This window comes from Lampris incognitus, chromosome 13, assembly GCF_029633865.1.
Source record: "Lampris incognitus isolate fLamInc1 chromosome 13, fLamInc1.hap2, whole genome shotgun sequence".
Classification (NCBI taxonomy): domain Eukaryota; kingdom Metazoa; phylum Chordata; class Actinopteri; order Lampriformes; family Lampridae; genus Lampris; species Lampris incognitus.
In genome coordinates, this window is record NC_079223.1 from 29,642,566 (window position 1) to 29,666,547 (window position 23,982).

A 23,982-nucleotide genomic window follows, 5' to 3' on the forward strand; every position below is an offset into this window, starting at 1 on the left:
TCGGGGCACCTGTTCATGGGGGAACTGGGGGGAATAATGTGATCCTCCCACGTGCTACATCCCCCTAGCGAAACTCCTCACTGTCAGGTGAAAAGAAGCAGCTGGCGACTCCACATGTATCAGAGGAGGCATGTGGTAGTCTGCAGCCCTCCCCGGCTCGGCAGATGGGGTGGAGCAGCGACCGGGATGACTCGGAAGAGTGGGGTAATTGGACGGGTACAACTGGGGAGAAAATCCACAAAAAAAAAAGTAGCTAACTCATGCAAGCCATGCAAATTATGTCAGATACTTGTTTTGGATTTTATAATGTCTCAGCTTAGTGGGGAGGCTAATTTGCTAAGATAGCCTCTATGGCCAGCAACACACTGTGGGGGAATCCTCACTTTGCACTCAACATATGAGGTTTGGTTGCCCCCTTACCATGTGATCATTCTATCTGGTGACATGATTTCATCAGGATTTTCAACAAAGACGTAACTGGAGTAATCCTAGCAGCCAGTTGTCCATTTATATGCTACTGTCACAGTCAGTGTTTCCCCTACCATCTCCCCTGTCAACAGTGAAATGTGAAAACTTTGTGAAAAGAAAACCATGTGCAAAAAATACTCATTTTACCATCCTATAGAATTACAGGTTTTCAAAAGGACAATCTGTGGCTCTCCGATTGTTTATTTTGTCCATGAAATGTGACACTGTATGATAGTAAATCCATGCAGGAGAGTTACAGCACAGTTGACAGCACAGATGTCACGCACTGTTTAGTATTTTGATGCTCACCAGACCACGGTGGATGGCTTATGACACAGTGACTACATGTCTTGGTTCAAATCTAGTATTCGTTTTCCATAGAGATTGCTTTAAATTCCACACGGCTACAAGTTCCGAGTTGAAAGGTAACTAATCGTGGGACAAAAATCCTCATGTTGTCAAACTAGGTACTTTTTTTAAAGAGCATAATCTCCACAGTGAAACTGATGACTTGCAAGCGTAATGTAACAAAACACATGGCAAGTTTGATGGTAGCCTAGGTATGATGACAAAATGGAGAAAAGGAATGTCTTTATGCATGCTCAATAATCCAGGTAAGGAAATCATAGAAAGGTGAATCAGTTCATCTGGACACAATGTCTCAATAAATGTTATATCCAGATGAACTAATTCCAACTTTCTGTGATGGAGTAAAGGAAGCGAGTCAGACAAAAATTTCGATGGCATCTCCCCTCCGGTTGAAAACATACATTATACCTTACTACCCCTCGCCCACAAATAAAGATTTTCTAATGGAAACACAGTCCATGATCAAACCCTACAGTGACTGAGGAGCGCTGCCTGGGTGAAGAACTTCAGCTATGATATTGTACATATTGTACGTATTGCATGATATTATACATATTGCAGACATCTCTCTCACAAATTTCATTTCCAACCTTTTTAGGACAACCGATTTTCCATGTCCATGAATAAATAGAAAATGCAATTTTGAAAACAATTTCAAGTGCCATTTGGGAAAGAGTGTCTATGGACTATCCTGGTGATTCAATGAGTTTGCCATACACTCAGAGTCAAAGCCCATTTCAGGCGCTGTGCTGCATGTCTTCTCCTTCTCTCCCCTTTGTACTTCCTGTCTCTTTTCCCAACTCTCCGAGACAAATAATAACTGCCAAAAAACAATCTTACGAAAGAGTGACCCTTATGAAAGAGAATATCTGTGTTGGATTGTGAGTGTGTCCATAATCACAAACAGACATAGCAAGATTTGGCTCCAGATTCCTCCATAAAGATGCAGCTTTTTTCCTGCCTGCTCAGCAGTTCCATTGAAAAGATCAGTCACAGCACCCTGCTTAGCAGCACAGACACAATTTAAAGACCTCTATATCTGAGACTTGAGCCAATACAACTTGGCTGAAGAGTGCACTGTGTGAGATCTTAATGGATCTCTCTAACGAGTGTGTGAGAGAGAGCTAAAGAGTGAGTGAGGAAGAGAGAGCGACAGAGAGACAGCAATGGATGCCAACGAGAAAAATGACAAGATTCCACTTCTTGTTAAGTTGCCGTTGCATCACTCCAAAGAATCGCTTCATCTACTTTAAATCAGTGAAGGCGTAATGGAAAATTTTACACAATATCGATATATATCACAATATCTGCTAACATGTTAAAAATTCCATGTTTAAGAAATCCAGCTGAGTGTCATCGCACTTAACTTTTGGTAAGGTAAAGTATAATATCAAACCAAAAGTAGTTTTCATATAATACTTTCATATTTTAGGTGATGGATTCTCTTTACCATCAATTTAGACAGCAAAATTATGTATCACGATATGACAATATCTGAATTTTATCCAGATAAAATACCACTGAAAGATGGTAAACGATTTAATTTAATTAGACTATTGCCCAGCCCCTCTTTAAATATCAGGCTCAGAGGATGGGAGCAAAAAAACTCAAACACTCTGGAGCAAGTGGACATGACTTGGTTTGAATGAGCTAACCCCTCCATTTTAAGTTTGAGGGCAATTGAGTTCACACAAAAATGTCCACAGTGTAATAGTAGCACAATAAATTTTTGCAATGTAATAGAAAATGCAGACATTTTCATAGTTAGAACCATATACCCTGCGGCAATTTCTTTAAATGCCACATTTGTAGATGGTATTGACTTGATTTGGGTATTGGGAAGAATGATTACTTTCTTCCACCTGTAAGGGAGCTGAATACACAAGCTGTGGCACAGATACAGGACAAAGTGCAACATTCAATACGTAAGGTGGAGTCAGAATTGGTGTATAGAGATGGGCAACTGAACAACATCACATGATTCTTATACTTTTTCATTATTTTTCTTAATATCTATTCATTCTTTTAGGACACATCCATAAAAAAGCTGTTATTTGTTGAAAAGGATTTCCTCAAGTATGGTACACTAGTTAGGTCTGATATCGGGCAGGTACAAAGTACTTCAGCATCTGACATAAATGACTGACACAAAAATTTGCCAACTGGTGCCAAAGGCTCAATGGACAGCGTACAAAAATACATGGTGTTACATCAGCAGCGTTGTGGGCGGAGTGCCACAGTGTACAACTGACAATGTCATATATCCAAATGTGACTTATGACCTTTGACTTGTGAGGATAAATACACACCACAGAGTGCAGGGATCAGTTGGCATGGGGCAGCATCCCTGGAACTGTTGACCTGTGAACCTGTTGTGTTGACATTGCAGGGACCTGTCAGAACTGGTCTTCTGGTTAAAGAGAGCTTTAAGTAGTCGCTAAATGATCCTGCCAAAGTGCCCTTGAGCAAGTCACTTATTCCTTAAAGCAGCCATCCATAATATTTCCCCATTAATAAATTGTTACTTTATCTAACTGGTACATGGAGTCAGGTTGCATAATGCGAACTGTCATTTTTACCATGGTTGGAGATGCGCCCCAATCTCTGTATACCACTGTTGAATTTTTCTTGACGGGGTAGGATGAACACTGGTGCAGCAGCAAAAAGGCACGTGTTGGAAACAACTCCAGCAGTAAAAAAGATTGAAATGTGATACTGATGCTTCTGTCAAACAGATGATCAATATAAATGTAGAATAATGTGGCGGCATAGCGTGATGAAGTCCAGACTGCCTGTGTTAACTTTGGTCCGAAGATCGCGTTTTAACAAGGGCACAGACTATTTACTGGTGAACTCACAGCACACGAGCCACAATGGCTGCTACATCTTGTTTGTAGTCCAAAAAAAGTCACTTGCAACAGGTCTATTTCTCTTTGGCTCCTAAAACCAACGATGCTGGAACACTGTCTAACAGTAATATTCATTTGATGGTCCAACAGAATCGCCATTATCAGCATCACATTTCAAATTGAAAAAATAATGCAAAATCTTTAAACCTAAAACATACTTAACTTTAATTACACTTACATGTACACAAGTTAGCCATCATGCGTAACCTTATTCAAAGCATTGTTTGTGCATTCTCAAAAATGAAAGCTACGTGTCTGCAAGGTGCAATTCCTATAAACCCCTGGGGCAGTATACAGGCAGAAACCAACAGTTTACACTCGATGACATAATCCAAACATTACAGCCGGCAGAAAAATTAGAAAAGAAGTGGGCAGAGCTTGTCCCTGACCTGACCCCTACTGGATATACCTTTTAAACCTCCAGTCAGACAAAGTACCTAGCAGAGTATGTAAACAATGCTGCTTGCATGGCAAGTTCAACCACTTTGTGTATATAATAATAATAAATTAAACTTATATAGCACTTACATATACCCCATATATGTAGTGTAATTATGTATGACCTTAATTGCCAGGTGCCCTTGCACTCCAACCCCCTTCTTTAAAAAAAATAATCTAGGATATGAAAATAAATTCCAAGTTACAGTGTGAGTGAGTGACAAGGCCATTAAATGCTCTAAATTGATATATTCATCCACACTCTTTACCTAATAAAATTCAATTTAATGGTCATGGGCTGGAGCCTATATCCCAGGAAGCACTGGGCAGAGGACAGAAGGTACCTTGGACAGGTCACCTTTCCACTACAGTGGACACACACATGACAACTCAAACACCATTCATAGATATGAGCAAATTAGAGCCTGTTTCTTAGAAGTGCTGGAATATGTAGCAGGGAGTGAGCTTGCTTAATGATGTAAAATGCAATTTCAAATATGTTTTGTTCAGAATCACATGGCCTTAGGGCATGACGGGTTGTTACTGCAGATCATCGCAGAAGCATTGAGGAATGTAATTATTTAGCCTGGCTGGATAAAAATGGTCATGCAATCTCACACCATGCTCACATGATTAAGGGAATTAGGCTACTGATCACATCTTAGGAACGGGAACCACATGTGAAGAATCACACACTTGGGGAAAGACCCCACCACTCCCAGTCCATTGGCAGGCTGTCATTCAACAATCTAGGAGTTGAAGCGCAATCTGAAGACAAGACTCATTGTGCAACCTTCTGTAAGCATAAATGTGTCAATTGCAAACCAAACACTATTCGCACCTTTCCATGGTCTTTACCCTGTTGCTTATTCAAGCAACGAAGTGCCTGCACGATTTTCAGAAAACTACTCCTGAGGGTTTCAGAAAATTAGATTCATTTGAGCTCTGGGGACTGTTTCCACTCAGCATACATGGAAAGTTTCCATTGCAACAATAACATACCAGATTGATGAAGTCCAAGGAAGGCAGAGACCTTGCGCCAACACTCACACTAACACACATACTCTCACACCAAGGTAGGCAGAGACTTCTCAACAACCCTCACACTGACACACTGAACAGGAAGAGACCATGCACCAGCGTATATATACTGATGTATATCTTAGTGGCCTGCAAGTCCATATATAAATATAGTTTTAATCTATGAAGTCCATCTTCACAGACCCATTGGATGGTGTTCGATATAAACTGCAAAAACATGGTACACAGGCTGGTGGCTCACAAATTTCTGTATAAAACAGCTATGAATCTACAATGAGATACAACCCTGATACCTTTAAATACCTTTATACATACAATGCATCTTTTGAATGTATTCCACTTACTTTGGACATATGAGAAAAAATAATTTACAATGACTAATAAAAAAAAGTAACCATCTTTCAATCCTAACCATGTAACACTTCCTTTAAAAAGACATAAAAGCCTCGCTCAGATTCCAAAACAGACCATAACCAAGCTCGCCCACCCTTTGCTTTGGGAAGAAACTTACATTTTTCTCATCTGATTCTCTAACACATTAACATCTGTCCCAGGTTGAGACTTTGTGGGTCTGTGTTAATCACCACGCCTCAGGCAAGCTGCTGAAGATACATGACTCTAGGCTAGATTCTCATTCCACGGTTACCCATTTTCAAACGTTACTCACTAAGGGACAAATACCTACAGGCATAAGCATGGTATGTGTGCCTCTCCTATGTTTACCTTCACTAATGAAAGCATTCTTATACCAGATATCTGCTCTATTCTATATCATTTGAGTCACTACTCATTACAGACACGTCTTTGGCTGTGATTTTGAAGCTAGATTCCACACACAACTTGGGAACTTTAGAAACTCAGCTGAACTGAGAGAAAACTATAACAACCGATATGGCTTCAATTACAGCTCAGGCCAGTGTGCCAAGTGCTGTGGGTGTTGATGGGTCCAGCCCGTGCATGCAAGGTCATTACTTCCTGTCCATTACTCGACCACGGCACGCTGAGGCAGGGTCATACTTGATAGTGGAAGAACACGCAAAGCAAACAAGCTCAGTAATGCGAGCACAGAAAACTAACATAGCAATTTCAAAAGTCACGGCGGGCCCCTCCCAACATGCAGGCATACCCGCACACCGCGGAGACAGCGTGTAAAATGATGGCCACCTAGGAGGGTCAGAGGCAGCGGCCAGCTCAGCAATCCGACATGGGAGTGAATTCTTGTCGGATCTTACATGAGGGTAAATGACAGCACGGTGTCCGTGTGTCCCAACTCACCATTTCTTTGTGCATTCCACCATCAGTTCCTGGTACGACGCCACGAACTGGAATTTGGACGCATGCTTCCCCACACGCTGCAATCGTTTCCACACCGAGGCCATGTTTCTTTAGGAGCGGATTGTTTTTTGGGTTTTTTTTTAAACCTGTCCCGTCCAAGGCTTCCTTAGCACAAATTCACTCTTGGTGCCGCTTGTTTAAATGTACCCGAACCTGCTGATCCCGCGTTGATACATAGGTAACGTTTTACAACAAGCACGTTAAAAAAATGTAATAAGGAGCTCGTCTTCATGAACTGCCAGATAAATCCAGATACGAGGACACAGATTCTCTGCAGCGGCGGTCGAGGTGGGATTTGACGATGAGCATGGTGATATCGGGAAAACAATCAATCCAGAATTTCATTGGTGAAATGTGCATAATCCTTTGCGAATATAATGGTCCTTATTGCTGGCCACCCTGAAACGAGAAAGACTATGTCAGGCAATGGTCCATCTGCAAAAGCCCCGGCATTCCGGAGTACCCTCCCTGTGCTGGACGCCAACTTATTCCACCGCTGGTACAGAGATGCATTGTTCACTACGCAACTTTTGGTCGCTACTGCGAATAACTTATTTAAAAAGACCCATTCATGTAACGTAATGCAATAAGGCTGATGTATGGAAAAGTGCGTCTAACTCCACTAATGCTTACACTTGTGCCAACAGGGTGTGCAGGGCTATTTGCTTGCTGGAGTGGCAAGTCGGCGGCTAGCTAAAAAAACCTCATGAGAAAAATGAACTCAGTTTTCATAATTGTGACAGAAGAGTAGCAGCAATTCAATGGGACAAAAACACTATGCATACTATTTCCGTTTAAAGGGTTGAAAATATCAACTTTGACTGGGAGCAGTACAGAAATTAGTTGTTTTTATACCAAGGAATAGTCTGAGCCTTGTGATGGGTTCTGCTAACCGGAATGGTTATTAAGGCACTGTGCTAGTGTGTTGACATGTAAGTTAAGGCTACATTTACCGTACGTGTTTGATACTCACCTTACTTTAATTCCAAGCTCATCAGCCGGAAAACAGCCTTATCGACAATTTAAAGATAGAGAGATTGCCAGCAACACAGCTATAGTAAGCCTAACCCGCACGCTTGCTAATTATCGCCTCCTTTGCAAGCGGTTACCAGCAGCCATACGGTTAGCTAGCGCGCTAGCAACGGCTAGCTATCATAACATGGCAAGAGCGGAAATAGTTTCTCAGCGGCGCACACGTTTCTAAGTGTTTTCCCAAGAGTGTGCCAGCCCGAAGGCTCAGTGCCGAATATCGGACGACACCGATATGAGATTGTCCTCCCGAAAAAGTCATCAAGTTGTACTCCAGCCCTGAACGTAAATTCCTACAGCCAAACTGATCTTCTCTACACACCATTCTCACCCCTCCATCGTTTTCCACACCGCTTTGGTCTGATTGGTGTGTTGACACAGAAGAAACGCCCCCAAATGATTGCCATTGGTGCAATCTACGTGCCATTTACGGGTTGTTTACCGATTCAGGAGGCCGCTCTGCTTTGGTGTTATTCCATTGGTCGAATTCAACGTCCGCTAGAGACATTTAATCCTTCAACACGCCTTTTTGAAAATGTATTTTCTGGCAATGGCTTTACCTGAGAATGTTTGTTTTGTCAATCAGTTTGTTTCTGCTTTCCCGATTGAATTAAAAAAAAGAGACTGTGTTTAACTTATCTAACAAGTCGATTTCTTTTCCAAAACTGCGCCATGATACAGAGTTTCTTAATGCATGCTCAATCCAGGTAAGGAAATCACAGAAGTTAAATCAGTTTTAGAGAAACGTTTCTCCCAGTAAACAGTCTCCAGGTGAATTGATTCAGCTTCTGTGACATGACACAGAGAATTTGCAGTAGGCTTGCTCCTTGCACACATTGAAGAGTTCTTACAAAGACAAAAGTCATTTTATGAAGGTATTAGTTCAGTATCTTTGGAGCATGTTTGTCATTCAAAATCTTACATTATTTTTAATTACAGTTTGACAGTGAGTATTATTTTTCTACGGTGAGAATTTTATTTTAGTCCAAACCTCTTCTTCAAATCAAAAGCATGCACCCACTGTTGGAGTGCAGAACACACTGTTTTGTTTAGAATCTCGTGTCATGCAATCAGAAAGTAATGGTATTTCATGAAGTACACCTCCACCAACATGGCAGTATGCTTTAAGACAGACATTTAAGTAATCCCTCCCCCCCATTAGTATAACACCTCTTCCACTTAGTTCTATGCTAATAAGGACAAGTGTTGTTTCCTCACGTAATGGAGTGTTAACATTGTGCTGTTGGATGCCATGGTCTTCTTCGCATGACTTGTTAAGAGAACAAAATTCTCCCCCTTCTCTCTCGCTCGTTCCTTCTCAAATTCAAACACAAATAAGCTTTATTGGCATGACAGATCAGAAACCTATATTGCCAAAGCAGTACAGAAATGTATTAATATTGACAAATGATTAGCAATACATATACAATAATATGCAAATATCAACAATCAATCAAATAATGATTGGAGTCAATTCAAGAGTAACATGTGTGTAGCTGTAATACTTTTACAGATGTAATCACTCAGGAACATGTATTACAGAGCTTGTTTTTCATAGTGCATGACAGCAGTTCACATATTCTGATTCTGCAGCTAGTATTGCACATTGACTTTTCTCCCACATATATAGGGCAGTTTCTGAGGATCAGGGAGATGAATAACCTCAGGATACAGATTACTTACTCTTTTCAATGAAAACCCCTCTCAAATCCACATATTTCTCACAGCATAGTAAGAAGTGAAATTCTGTCTCAACCTCTTCTTGATGACAAAGTGAATGAACACAGTCTGCCTGTCCTGCTTGGGATGGCCTGTTTCTATGGCCAGCTTGTGTCCACTCAGCCTGTACATTGTCAACATTTTCCTTAGTTTTCTATCAGTCATGGTGGTCAGGCACTCTGCCACCATGTACTCTCTTTTTAGGATCAAGTAGAATTCTAATTTACTTTGTGATTTTGTGGTTCCATTCCAATATTTGATATAATTTTCTTTTTGTTTTGAGATGATTTGATTGGTGTCTGCCCTGAGGCCCTGGTGTGTGTGTGCGTGGGCCGAGCTTCAGGACCAGCTGGCAGAGGGGACTCTTTTCTTTGTTCTTCAATTCTTGGCACCGAAATACTTTGTATCGGTAGGAGTGGGGGTCGCTGGATTGGAGATGTTTATAAAATTTGATGGTTCACTGTTGGATTTTAATTATTAAAGGATATTGGCCAAGTTCTGCCCTGCATGCAGTATTGGCTGTGTGTCTGTTAACTCTTAAGTATGTTTTTATACAATTCTGCATGCAGGGCTCCCACTGGATGTTTTTCCCATTTTGGGAAGTCTTGCCCATTTAATGGACCCCACACTTCACCACCATATAGTATTATTGGGTCTATTACTGAATTTAGAATCCCCTCTCCCCCCAACACACACACACACACACACACACACACACACACACACATACATACGCACACTCATCAAAAATCAGTGCCCCCTACATATCCCCAAGCTGTATCCAAAGGCTTCTTTTGCAATGATCTTGTAAATGCCAACAGGGACAAACCTGAGAGGGACTGCTGGGGGAGGAAATTATGAAGCAGATTTCTTTTAAATCAACGATAGTTAAAAATATAAATCAAAAACGCAGGGAAATTAATATTTTACATGATACGTTTTCTTACATGTTGCTGAGTGCCAACAGATTTTTATAGGAATTTGAAGGAATACATATGAATGCAAAACAAAAAAAGAAAATATCTCTAAGAGAAAGTTAATGCCATCAAAGAAATTAGATCCAAAGTCAAACAGTCCCCCATGGGAAGCTGTGGCACCCTTGGTGTGGTAAAATGCATGTAAAGAAAGGTGCAGTATCAAAATCCTCTTCAAACGCCTACTTATCGAGCAGTTATATTTTAACATTAAACGGCATGCAGCGTTTTTATCTGTGTGCCCAACTAAAACAGACACTCAGGGCTCTTGTTTCCGGAAGGCGTAAGGCCGGTGGTAACGCTACAGCAGACTCAGGAACAATTTCGTTTTGCGTTAAGTGTTTTTTTTCTTTTTTTCTCGCCTGGTCGCATTTGCTAATTTCCGGGCTCGCCGTGACGTCACTTGCGCCGAAATGGGCGTGGGGGCGCAGTGTGTCAGTCAAAAAAAGGGTGGCGCGGTGCTAGTTTGGCGTCAAGCCAAATATTACGCCTACGTCTCCGCCTGGTCAGACCACGTCTTAGCGCAGACGCAGGCGTTGTGTGGTAGTTTCCGGCTAAAGTGCACAAAGCAGACTTGTCCAAAATCACACACACAACTTGTGTATATTATGCTGGCCTATTTCGTCAATAATTTAACTAATGACTACTGTCCTAAACCTTTTTAATCACAAAAAAAATATCTGCACATCGTTGTCTTCCAACATAAAACAGTCAATGTGCGTATTTACGTATGGAACACAACAAGGTGACGGGAACTCAATATTTCAGTTAACCTCATTCAACCTGAAAGAACGAACTGATTGCCAAGGCTAATTGATCCGTGATCACAACTATGACGCTGGTGAGAACAAAGACTCTGCACCTCCCGAAGAAGGACATCAGTTTCCCCCTGGGGAGAGCTTTTCTGCCTTAGCCAGTCTGGACTTCCGCCGTCCATTAGGAAAATTGGCGGTTTGCCATGACAGAGAGCGCGCGCTGTTTTTAAAGGGAATGAAAGGAGCTGATTTGATTGGCCGTAATAGAAGCCAGCCTCTACCACGCTTACTGATCGTTTATTCCTCCTAATCCAACCCTTTTACCACTGCGCATCTGTTGCACCCGATTACCGCCAGCGCAGTTTGCCCCGAAATTAGCAACAAAAAAAGTTTTTAAAAAAAATGTGTAGTGTAACGTGCATGGATAAGTAGACGCGTTGGTCTTTGACTAGTGGGTCGGACCCTTTAGTCGACTGGTTAACGTTGTCGCTTGCGGAGTGGGAAATACGGGTTCGCGTCCCGGCTGTGGCGATGGTCTCCCAGACTGCCCCCCGAATTCGCTACAATATATTGGCCACACACACCTATGTAGATTTGTGCCGTAAACTAGCACCAGCGCCTTCGACTGCGCTATGACCAGAAACTAGAGCTCTTAAGCTTGTTTTATGGTCGTCCGTGGTGATCACGTAATGGCCACGTAAGAACCACGCCGTTGCTTGTACGCCGTCATGAGACCGTGATGGTTCTGCGTGGGGTTTACGTGTCGCCATTGATTTTTTCACACGTGCGAACCGGTCCCTCAGATTCTTCCACTTCAGCTTGCATTCATCGACCGACAACCCGGTGTTCCGAGAGATCTGCTCCCACGAGTTGGTGGACATCTGATGGTCCTTATAATTTCTCGCGGACACCTCGTACAGGTTCGCGTGCTCGCGAACTTCCTCCGCCAGACGCTCTTCCAAGTTGTTCATTCTACACTCTGGATTCTATCGACTTGATAGCTGAATGAAAGAATGTGCTACAAATGCAGAAGATAACTCTACACTGAATACAACTCAAACAATGCTACAAAACCAACCAGCTGACTCTAAGATTTTTAAAAATGGCGGTGTTTCTCGAGCAGAAACCGGAAAAGCGGCCTCCAACGGATGTGGTTAGTGGACCAATCACAACCAATGCTGCTGCGCTCGGGCTACGTCGCCTCGACGTGCGGTGGACGTAAGGGGGGGCCGCAAGGACGTAATGGGTGAACGCTCGGGTATAAATTGCCACGACGTAATAGTATAAATCCCGCATTATAGGCTTTCTTCATATCACTGTTAGGAGTACAGAGGCAGCCAGGTGTAGCACCTCTGGAGTGGGTAGACCTGCGCCGTGCTCCACGACAGCAACCGGGCCATATAAAACACTCCTGCTCGTTGTAAAAGATTACCAAAAAAAATCAACAATCATCTCTATTTGGTCACTCTCCAAATGCCCACAGCTCTTTGTTGAGAGTGTGTCATTTGAGATCAACGCGGGGTTTAGTTCAGAGCCGATTTGACTGCGGGGGGTTTGTAGATCCAGCCGCTTCGATGTCGCCTGTTTACGTATTAGTCTGAGAGATTACAGGGAACCTCACCCACGCGTCAAGGAATGCTTTGATGTGACAAACGATATAGTGCCAACTGCTGTTTTGTGTCTCTGCCCTCGTCTCCCGAGGCCTCAATTCATACAGAACACAAGGGTGGTGGGGCTCTCGGGGTCATGTGACGCAGTGTGTGTGTGTGGGGGGGGAGAACAGTTTGGAAAGAGAGAGAGAGTAGATTCTTTCTATCTGTTCTCTCTTCTATGCCCCACCCAGAAACCCTCCAATTACCCCTCAAAGCAGTTGGTCTTCCAACCAGTTTTTTTTTTCAGATCAGGACCCCTAAGAACAAAGTGAAGTCTACTGCTACAGACATCACTGAAAAAATGGTGGCAAACGTTGACAACATTCATTTTTATCTTATTTTATGCACCAATCACACCATCTTTAAAACCTTAATCCTTAAAACAAGGGAAGAAAAAAAAACATGAAGATAATACGTGTATTAGAGACTCCCTGATGAGTTCCAGTCCTCAAGTGGGGATTTTTTAATTTTATTTTTTTTGTTAGGGGGTGAAAGATTTACACAACACAGTTTTGAGTCAGTCTACTTTTTATAGTGACTGTGAAGTACTTACTCAGCAACCTTCCATTTCTACCACACAGATACATCTTTTTAATTGCATTAGCACAACTACTACAAGAACTACTACCCCCAAAGACTGTTCTTGTTGAGATTAGATTTACTGAATTCAGGAAGTTTCTCTATTGTCATGCTTTCTTTTTAAATTAACTTTTTTTAAGAGTTTGCAGTAAAAATCCTTTTGATTTCCTATAGTGACTGTGAATCACTTCAACAACCCTGCAGTTGTACTACAAAGATGCAACCTACTATTGTCGTAATATCATCTCCAATCGTTAAAGATAGCTGCAGAGAGAATGAAGTTTGATACACCTCTCTCTTGCTCTCTCTCTCTCTCTCACACACACACACACACACACACACACACACACATTCCATTTCCTATAGCCTCTCCCCTGAGACATAACAACAACAGGTCTAAGATCTAAGCCACCTCTTCACTGAAGCATACAGAGACTCTGGCACTTGGTGCCGGCGCACTTGAAAGACTTGTTAACAAAGCACAGCCCTCCAGATATAAGATAAGTAAGTTTGAACCACTTGAATGGAGCACAGAAAGCCAATGGTAACCCTGTCGAAAATGTTCTCTGACAAATGGATAGGAAATACATCAATCCCATGATCCGATCTTCGCTATATGAATAGCATGTTTACACGCTTCCCATTCAAACGTCCTCTCAGGAGTGCTTCACACAAGAGCCCTTCACAAACTCAGTGTACGTATAATTGTGTTGAGTCTTGACCTATGATGTAAGCTCGGTCAAACCTATCCAGTTTATTAAACTTGTCAAGGAAAGAAGGCAACAAACTTCTGAGACGATGCCAGGCGATCAGGGTCTGTCTCTGTGGTTGCCCTCGTGCTTCACAGACCCTGTTTGTATCCGTACAGCAGCTGCTATCGAAAGCACCGCTGCCTAAATGCCGTCCCTGTTGAGATTAGATTTAATGAATTCTGGAAGTTTCTCAATCGCCATGTTTTCTTTTCTTTTTTTTGCACTGGCTTTTATTAAGGGCTGACAGTATACAATGGTAAAACAAGATGGCTTTTAGATGAATTTCATTGTTTTTCAAATTTCATCTCTGTTTAATGTTTATTATGTTCATGCAAGCTTGTTTTCCATGTCATACATATCAAACTCTTTCAGAGCATACATGAATGTACCCAAAATAAACCCAATAAACACAAATACTCAAACAAATCCGGTGTTGTATCTTTAACTCTGGCAAGGCCGAGGATGATGGCTATCATGTTTTCCCTCCTTCCCCCACTTCCTTTCCTGTTTGTCTCCCCAAGGAAATGTGAGTGCCATGCTTGCCCTGGTAGATAAATATCTTTTACTGTAAGCTGTGCCATCCTGACTCATAGCAGAGTGGAGCAGAGGAGCTGGCTGTGTGGTGGGTCGGCGTGATGGATAGTTTTTGATGATATCATTTGCTAAGAGGGGTTCAGTTACAGGAAGCCTTAGTGTTCTGGGATAGACGTATAAATAAATGGATGGATCGATGGAATAAAGTAGGGTGTGGCATCTACGATTGCTGCACTCAAGTTTATTTATTTAAAGGAATTGCTCGTCTTCTTTGTATAAAACTGAGCATAAAGGACAATGAGAACACAAATGGTTACATTGCATTTGTCCACTTAACCTTCTGTTGCTATCCCTGTGTTCTGTACCTATCCGTCTGTCAGCATGCTATAACGTGCATGGATAAGTAGACACGTTGGGCCTTGGCTAACGGGTCAGATCCTTTAGTCGACTGGTTAACGTGGTCGCTTGCGGTGTGGGAGCCATGGGTTCGCGTCCCGGGTGTGGTGGTTCCCCGACTGCCCCCTGAATTCGCTACAATTGTGTCAGAAGTGGGACGGTGAGACCAAGGTCACCGGAAGCGCGTGCGCCCAGAGGCGTGAGGGAGCTGATTCCCGAAACAGGGGGGTACTGTAACGTGCACGGATAAGTAGACACGTTGGCCCTTGGCTAAGGGGATCGGACCCTATACTCAACTGGTTAACATTGGCGCAACCGTCGCATGGGCTGTGCCAAGTGTTTGACCGCACAGGGCCTCTTGCAGGTTTTTTTTTTAATATATAATTTTTTATGACCGTTCTTGACCCTGAGAAGTATGGCAACATGCTTCTAAAATAAAACTCCTGCGTCAGGTCCATTATGTATTGTCAAGGTCACATGAATTTTTTTTTTTAACAAATCGTTCGGGTTTTTTTTGTTGTTGTTGTCATGCTGTGCCGTTACGTAGTGCATGCGCCACGTCGCTGCTCACTGCGAGGAAGAAGGGGAAACAATGTCGGCTGCCCGAGAGCGCGACCGATTTCGTAAATACACGTCGGCTGCTGAGAAAAGGAAAAAAATTAAAATGAAGGAAGAATTCCATAAGTCACTGCGAGGATCGCTGGATAAATTTGTCAGCACTTCCAGAGATGTGGTGAATAGCTCTATGCATGTGACTGTGACCGTAGGCTACATGTAATGACCGGTCTGAAAATCGATCTAATGAACTGTATGAAATATAGACTATAGAGCTGAAATATTGAATTGTAACATACTGCCATACTTCAACATGCCAAAATAAAGTGAGAGCTGAGCTGACTTGACGACGTAAAGCCAATAGTTCAGTTTCACGGTTGATTTTTTTCCCTTTGAAAGACTATAATAGCAAAGTCATAGCTAAGACCATGTGCATGATGATTCTACTTGTTAAAAATGTATCGCACGTAGTTTTCGCGTGCAGTAGAACTTGAATAGCTGTGTGCATGTGACCGTGATTCATGCGCATGCATGTCCATAAGCATGGGCCTCGCACCCCCCTGCTACGGCCCTGCTTCGCAGCACGTTCCTGTCCTCCCATGATATGTGATTCAGCCTGAACATTTATATAGTGTTTATTCTCTGACCAAGAATAAACACTGAATTACAAATGGGGGTAACAAAACCCCAAATGGAGGAATTGGTAACACTTTCTATGAAGCTTGCATCTATAACACCCTATAAGCATCTATTATGCCCTATAAGTCGAGCTATGTCATTGTAAGATTCATTATAACCATGTATACGCCCTCACAACACCTCATAACCACCTTTATGATACATTGTCAATTTAAAACGGATTTATGCATTATAAATGTCATCATTAGCCTGTTTATCTGTCAAATGTCATAATGCATCATAGCCAACTTGTTTTGCTGAAGTTTTGTAGAGATGCATAATGACATTTAAGTGCTATTTCACAGTCTTCAGCCATAGCCGTTAGTCATAGTAAAACACATTATAGGAAAGTATGAGCGTTATAGATGCAATATATGCTTATAGGGTGTTATAGATGCAAGCTTCACAGAAAGTGTTACCGAATTGTCAAATTAGTAAACTGCGCCATCATATCTTTTAACTACAAAGTTTATAAGTCAAGTCATTTTTTATTAGCCAAGAATGATCACATGCAAGGAAACTGACTTTGCATGTTGCTTTCAGTTACACATAACATGTACACATGTTCACAGCAACATAAGATCAAATGAGGTTAGATATCAACAACTAAATATGAATATAAAAAGTAAAAATATGAGTGTGAGTGTAGATCCAAGAATGAGGAATGTTAGAGGTGTCTCAGAATAGGTGTGTGAGCTTACAAAGTCTGCTTTCAGTTGGGTATTCTATGTACTTTTATGAGTTGGTTCAAGGTTAGGCAAGTCAACTGTAATCTTGGCAGTTCCTTGGCGTCGTTCCTTCAGGGTCACATATAACAAGGTCTGTATTTCTTTCCCATCTGCGATTGTGATCTATGACCTTTGCTTGTTTATGAGTCTCAATGAATAAAGCACAGCACTATCAATGCCAAACTTAAGAGTTTGACTCCCATTTTGGCTTAATTTGTCCACTATATGTAATGGAACAACTTCAAAAGAGGTGTATAAATTATTCAAACTCAAAATAAATCATGCAATTTAATATTTATTTTGGTAACTCACACCTTCCCCCACCAAAAAATCGTATTATTGTGGTGTGATAGCTTAAATGTTCCTCCTGTCCCAGAAGAGCATCCTGAAACGAGAATTAAGATGATGTTTGTGCCTGATAGGGAATGAATTCTCATCAAAAGTAAATTGCCTCTGTATTTACATGCATCCGGGTGTATTAAAATCTTTTTGTGTGAAATTCAAGTCATAAATGGCCAAGGCGAGGCCAGCCTGTGCACAGTATGTAATGACTCCTTGTTGAGGAATCACTTTCCTCAGGAGAACCATTTTGCTGATTACATATCCCTCACGATAGCATTCGCTTTTCTTCATTTTCTCATTCAATGCTGGCTGTTGGAGTGGTCGAAATAGAAATGGTAGGATGGTGGAGTGCACCGCAACACCCATGAGATGAATAAGAGCTTACTCAAGCGATCATGGTTGCAAATCCAATAATCTGCCCAGTGCAGTGGATCTGACCTGCAGTGAGCTGCCACTTGGGCAAAAAAAAAAAGAAAAGAATTGTTTTTTGATTATCCCCTTCAACTGCCAGCAGCATTTTAATTGATTTATTCTATAAATGCATGAAAATATTGTCACAAATAATACTTTCTGCTTAACTAAGAACTTTCTCCTGGATAACTAAAGGTAAAAAGAAAAACAGTGAGAGCGTTGGCAGACAGCAGGAGGTGGTCCTCAGCTGGCATCACCCTGCTGTAATGAATAGCAATACCATACCAGACAGTAGACACATGCTCTGGCCCATCTCCCGAGATGAAGTCTTAATTAGTGCTTGACTGACTGTCTTAAGCCTTTTCCGGGACCCACTCAAGCAAGCCGAGGAGAGACCTTGGGAGACTGCTGGGAAAGACTTTCTCCTCTTGCACTACTAGCCCAGATAAGACACTTCCGAGCACCTTAAATAGCTCGTTAATTAGTGACGTGGTGGCTGGAAGAGATCATTAAAGGGTTTCAAAGGCCTTTGGTGTTAAAGGAACTGCGGTGAAAACAATAAGCCTCCTCCTCTTCCTGTTGTTAGTCAAATAGTAAATGGTTTCATTTCCTTTGGAAAATAATGGATGGGAATTTCCAAAAATGAAAGTGATCTAAATAATGAAAACAATGGTAATAACAGTGAACAATATTAAGGACTGTTGTTTTCTTTGGTCATCATGTTTCAAGTGTATATGTGCTGACATATTGAAGAGCCTCAGATAAGAAGTGTTGATGATGTGGCCTTTGTGGGCTGCGTGGCCTTTGTGGGATGCAACGGTATTCCCTGATGGCAGTGGCCTCTTTCAGCAGGATAATGTGCTCTGCCTCACAGAAAAAAATTGTTCAAGAATGGTTTGAGGAACTTGAAAAGGAGATTAAGATGTCGCCTTGGCCTCCAAATTTCCCAGATCTCAATCCAATTAAGCATCTGCTAGAAAAAACAAGTCCGATTCATGGAGGCCCCACCGCACAACTTACAGGACTTAAAGCATCTGCTGCCAACGCCCTGGTGCCAGATACGAGAGGATATCTTCAGAGGTCTTGTGGAGTCCATGCTTCAATGGGTCAGAGCTGTTTTGGCAGCACAAGGGGGACCTACACAATATTAGGCAGGTAGTTCTAACATTTTGGCTTATCGTTGTACATGTCTATGTAAGTTCAAGTGGATGAGCAACAGTTTGGTCACAACCAGGTAAATTCACAAGATGTGATTTGTAAGCCTTTGTTCTGGTGTATTTGTTACCCTCATGCACATCACTCTTAACCATTCCTCTTTCAGATATGACAATATTGAGGACCACCCCCTCACAAACTCCTCAAGGGTACCCCTTAACACATGATAGTCTCTCCAAAGGCAAAAATGAATGTTTTTCCATACACCATTTAAGTATGAGGAAGCTCTTCATATAATCAGTTTTATTCACCATTAGAGCATGTCTCTTTTGCAAATCAATTATATGGCTCCGGAGCCAAGAAAACATGAATTCAGCATGCAGGGACGTGCTCTTTGATCATTTATTTTGGTAAGGAACTTTAAAAATTGTCTGGTCTGACAAACACACATCATTTAAGAGCAATGGCAGCACCCACAGTCACCCTCGTTAAGGTCAAACGCTGGATTCAAGAAGACTCGAGTCACAAATGGAAAAATATTGCCAGTTGCTACGTTCTCTCTTTGGTCAGTTGTTTTTTTAAATGAAAGATCAAGTGAATAATTGGGAGGTTGGACTTAAGTCTAAAAGCTGTGTGTGTGTGTGTGTGTGTGTGTGTGTGTGTGTGTGTGTGTGTGTGTGTGTGTGTGTGTGTGTGTGTGTGTGTATGAAGGCCTATCCTATCGCTTAGTGTTTTATCTAATCAGTTTTATTTATTCTTTGATATCTTCTTTTCTCAAAGTCAAGTTTCTCAACAAGGATGGGTTTGTATATAGAGCCGGGTCATTCAGACGAGTCTATTTACATCTTGGTTGGACTGGTCAGCTCCTTTATCTAAGCAGTAGAAACAAATAGTAACACAGATGGAGAATTTGACACTGCGATGAAATATTTCTCATTAACTCACTTTTACATACTGTATGGTTTTCATATAAAAACCCATTGCTAAATATTTGGAGCATATTTTTAAGGTTTACCTTTTTTTTTTTTACTTTGGATTCATTGGTTTCATTGCTGTTTCTGTCAGCTTTCAGTTTTATTTTGCTTCTTTGTAAGACTGCTATGTGTTTTAAAATGCTAAACAGGACCATCTCCATCTTCCTCTGTGATGCTCGGTGTTTGGGGACTTTGCTATTCACTTTGAGTATCACTGAATTTTAAATTTTGAATTGATTTGAAACGGCAATCCTCCAGTCCCAAGCGTCTTTCCCCATTGTAAACCGTGAAAATTGTATTTAAATAGCGAACTGTAATTATCCCTTGGTCTCCAGCCAGGGCTGGGTGATGATAATCTGCTACGACAGCTTGTGGTTACAGAAGTTAAGTGTTGCTAACAAGGAAGAGATTTTTTTTGGCAGTGAAAACTACTTTTTTTTGTGTTAATTTTATAATGAAACCACTGACTGTGGCTGTTGTACAGAGTCCTCTGAGAGTAATTGGGGTACATAACACAGTGATGAAGGCACCCGGGAGTGTTGAAAACCAGACATTGCTTTTATTTTTGTGTTACTCTGTTGATATGGACATGCTGTGAATCCTCTTTTCTTTTCCTGAATAAGCCAGGAAGAATATTTGATGATTTTCCGCCCCCCCCCAACTGTTGGGTTGTTTGGGGGGGGGGCAAGGAGAAAGAACTTACATTTTTCTCTCAGTTGTCTATAAAGACATAAAAGGGGTCTCCAGTGCTCAGAAACAGAAACATGACAGGGATTTATCGTTGCTCAGCTGTCACTCCGAAGAAGCAGGAAAACAAATCATCTTTGGGGCTGAACATGAAGCATCCTTGGCAGAATCAAAGAATCAAAGCCAATACTAATTAACAGACAAATCTCAGAGCCACTCTTCCCCACATTTCAGCAACAGTCGATCTACCCACCTATCAGTCAAGGTGCTTTGTCGCTACCTGATAAGGGGCTCAAACACATTTTTAAGACATCTAATTAAAACTTTGGAACACCGCAGAGTTCTTCACAGACCCACCACAGGGGGATTTATCTTCCCCCCCATTGTTGGGCTCCAGATTTCAGTTCACATTGTGTCAGTCAGCACTAATATTGCCTTAGTATGTAGTGCCGAACCAAAAATTAAAGACACTCTTTATCATTTCTCTAGAGGAAAATATGTCTCCATAGCCTGTACATCAAAACTCAAGTTCCCCTCCAAACATCAAAATACAAGGTCATCACATCAGCATACGATGATCAATCAATCAATTAATCAATCAAGTTGCATTTTATAGATCGCTTTTCTAGCTACAACAGCCACTCAAACCGCGATGAAAAGCGATCCCTCGTCTTCTTCCGCAGCTTGCAGGTAACAGCGAGGCTGGCAAAATGTGAGGCTTTTGTGAAGAAACAGATTTAGTGATGGCCTGAGCAATCTGCTCCAGAATCTATTATCGAAAGATCCACACCATACTTATCCAAACATATTGAGGGCAGGAGAGAGGGCCAGCCAGGAGAATTAGTTGTTTTGGCACATGGCAGCATTTTGGACCTGACTTGCATGAAAGAATGAAAGCAAGAAAGAAATGAAGACAGAATGAAGGAAAGAGAAAGGAAGTAACTAAGTTAGGAAGGAAGGAAGGAAGGAAGGGGATCAACAAAACACCAAGCCAAGAAGAGCAGATCCAGATGTTATGTATTTGAGAAAGAAACTTAAAAGCCCTGGTTAAGAGCTACAGTACAAGTTAAAGGTACAATCCGGGATGCCATGTGCCGCCACAGCTATGTGGAGCACTGCAGCAGTATTAGTGTCCTGTCCTCTACCTCCAGCACCTTGCTGACAGATGAAATTCCTCTCCAAAATGACCACGCTGACAAGAGGGCTCAAGATCACTCTCTTTACTGAAGCCAGGTGGCATAGGGTAAAACTGAGAAACAAATATACAATACATACAATAAACAGCCACAAACAATTTGACAGGGTACATAACTTGTTAGCCAAAATGCAAGTCTGCTCTTTCTTTACAAAAACGTGCATGCTAAATAAACATTGATTTCACATATACCACAAATACTCTTCATTAGAAGTAGCTAGGCGTACTGAAGCTGCTATAGCTGATGCAAAAGTCATTGCTGACGGTGACACAAAGCACGTCGCCACCGTTCAAGTGCAAAAGAAGGCGCGCAAGCCTAAATACAAGACCGTTCAGAAAACGGTTGCAACCCACACATGCTATCGTTGTGGTTCAGCTGACCACGTAGCCAACGATAAATCCTGCCCTGCGAAGGACTGCAAATGTAAAACATGTGGTAAGATGGGACATTTTTCTAGAGTGTGCAAATCCTCCCAAAAGTCTGTTAATGAAGTGACTGTGCCTGATATTACTGTCTTAACTGTTAGTTCTACTACTGAAACAGCTGCTAAGCTAATGTGTACTGCTACTACTACTGCACCTACTACTGCACAGGCATGCACTGTTGAATTACTTGTTGATACAGGGTCTGGTGTTTCTATACTGCCTGAGAATGTTTACAGTGAATATTTTGGTTCAAGCAAGCTAAGTGAACCTAGAATGCAGCTTGTTACATATTCAAGAGAGAAGTTGAATGTGCTATGATGTCTTAAAGCTGACATTACTTACTATGACAAGAGTGCCTCCACAGACTTTTACATAGTGAAAACGGGGACACCTATACTAGGTATGGACCTGGTGACTGCTCTCCAACTACAGATCAAAGGAGGACAGTTAATACTTGAGACTGCCAATGTCTGTGCGACACTCCACCAAACCGAAGCTCCGCTCACTACCAGCAAACAGAAAAGTGAGACTCCAGCTGCGTTTGGATGTGCAAAGGACTTTTTACACAACGTGAAGGTATGACCAGAAGTGAAGCCGGTACAACAAAAGCTTCGACACTTACCACTTTCAGTCTGTGATGCTGTTTCCGATGAACTCAAGAACCTGGAGGAAAATGGGATTATTGAGAAAGTTGATGCATCTAAATGGGTAACCCCAATTGTAGTCACTAAGAAGAAGACAGGTGGCATACGCATGTGCGTCGATTTGAGGGAACCTAACAAAGCAGTTGTCGTTGACAGCCATCCCTTACCACTGATTGAGGACATACTGTCTGAGTTGCGTGGATCTGTCATGTTCTCTACCCTGGATCTCAAATCTGCATACCATCAACTGAAGCTGCATGAAGAGAGCAGAGGGCTCACCGCTTTCATTACGCACGAAGGCCTGTACCAATACTGCAGAGTTCCTTATGGACTGAGTTCTGCCCCTGCTACATTTCAGAAGATGACAACAACCCACAGTGGCCTCAAAGGGGTGCAATGTTACCTCGATGATGTAATCATCTACGGATCCTCAGAAGCTGAACATGAGGCCAATCTCCGTGCTGTGCTGCACAAAATCAATGAAGCGGGACTGAAACTCAATGTTGACAAACGTCAGCTCCGTCAAACTACTCTGAGCTTTCTTGGCCAAAAGATCAGTACAGAAGGTCTGCAGTCAGATGACTCTCATGTCACTGTTATCCTGAATGCCCCGCCCCCTACTGATCCTGCAACCCTGCGCTCATTTCTTAGCCTGAGTGCATGGTACAGCAAGTTTGTGCCCAACTACTCAACTGTTGTTGAACCTATGAGAGCTCTGCTGCAAAAAGACAGTTCATTCCAGTGGAATGATGCAGCTCAAGCAGCATTTGACCAAGTCAAGAAGATGATCGTGAATAGTCCTGCTCTAGTGCTGTTCGACCCCAACAAGCCTACCATAGTCTCTACAGACGCTTCAAACTATGGGCTAGGTGCCGTCTTGACTCAGCTGGACAGTGCTGGTGAGGAACAGACTGTTGCTTTTGCATCTCACAGTCTGTCGGATGCTGAGAGAAAGTATTCCATTGTCGAGAAGGAAGCATTGGCCTGTGTCTGGTCTGCTGAGTAATGGCGTACGTACATGGCTCTGGGGAAGGAATTTCCTGTTACGCACCGATCATCAAGCACTTACAACACTCCTGACTACCAAAGGCAATAACCGCGCTGGTCTCCGGATAGCCAGATGGTTTGCTCACCTGATGGAGTTGGACTATGATGTTGAATACAGAACTGTATCTTTGAACTATGTCGCTGACAGTCTATCTAGACTCCCACTTCCCAAGACAGACACTGCATGTGC

At 42.1% G+C, this 23,982-nt stretch overlaps 1 protein-coding gene across 2 annotated transcripts in view; it reads right to left on the reverse strand.

Moving 5' to 3' along the window:
* The window catches only part of ehbp1 (EH domain binding protein 1), a 256,601-nt gene extending 248,688 nt beyond the window's left edge, over window positions 1-7,913 (reverse strand). For both annotated transcript variants that reach the window (XM_056292313.1, XM_056292312.1), the window contains exons 1-2: window positions 7,534-7,913; window positions 6,501-6,959 (exon numbers count right to left, since the gene is read on the reverse strand). In XM_056292313.1, the coding sequence (XP_056148288.1) occupies window positions 6,501-6,604 (104 nt within the window). In that variant the 5' untranslated portion in view covers window positions 6,605-6,959; window positions 7,534-7,913. The remainder of the gene's footprint in view (window positions 1-6,500; window positions 6,960-7,533) is intronic.
* Window positions 7,914-23,982: the final 16,069 nt, after the last annotated feature.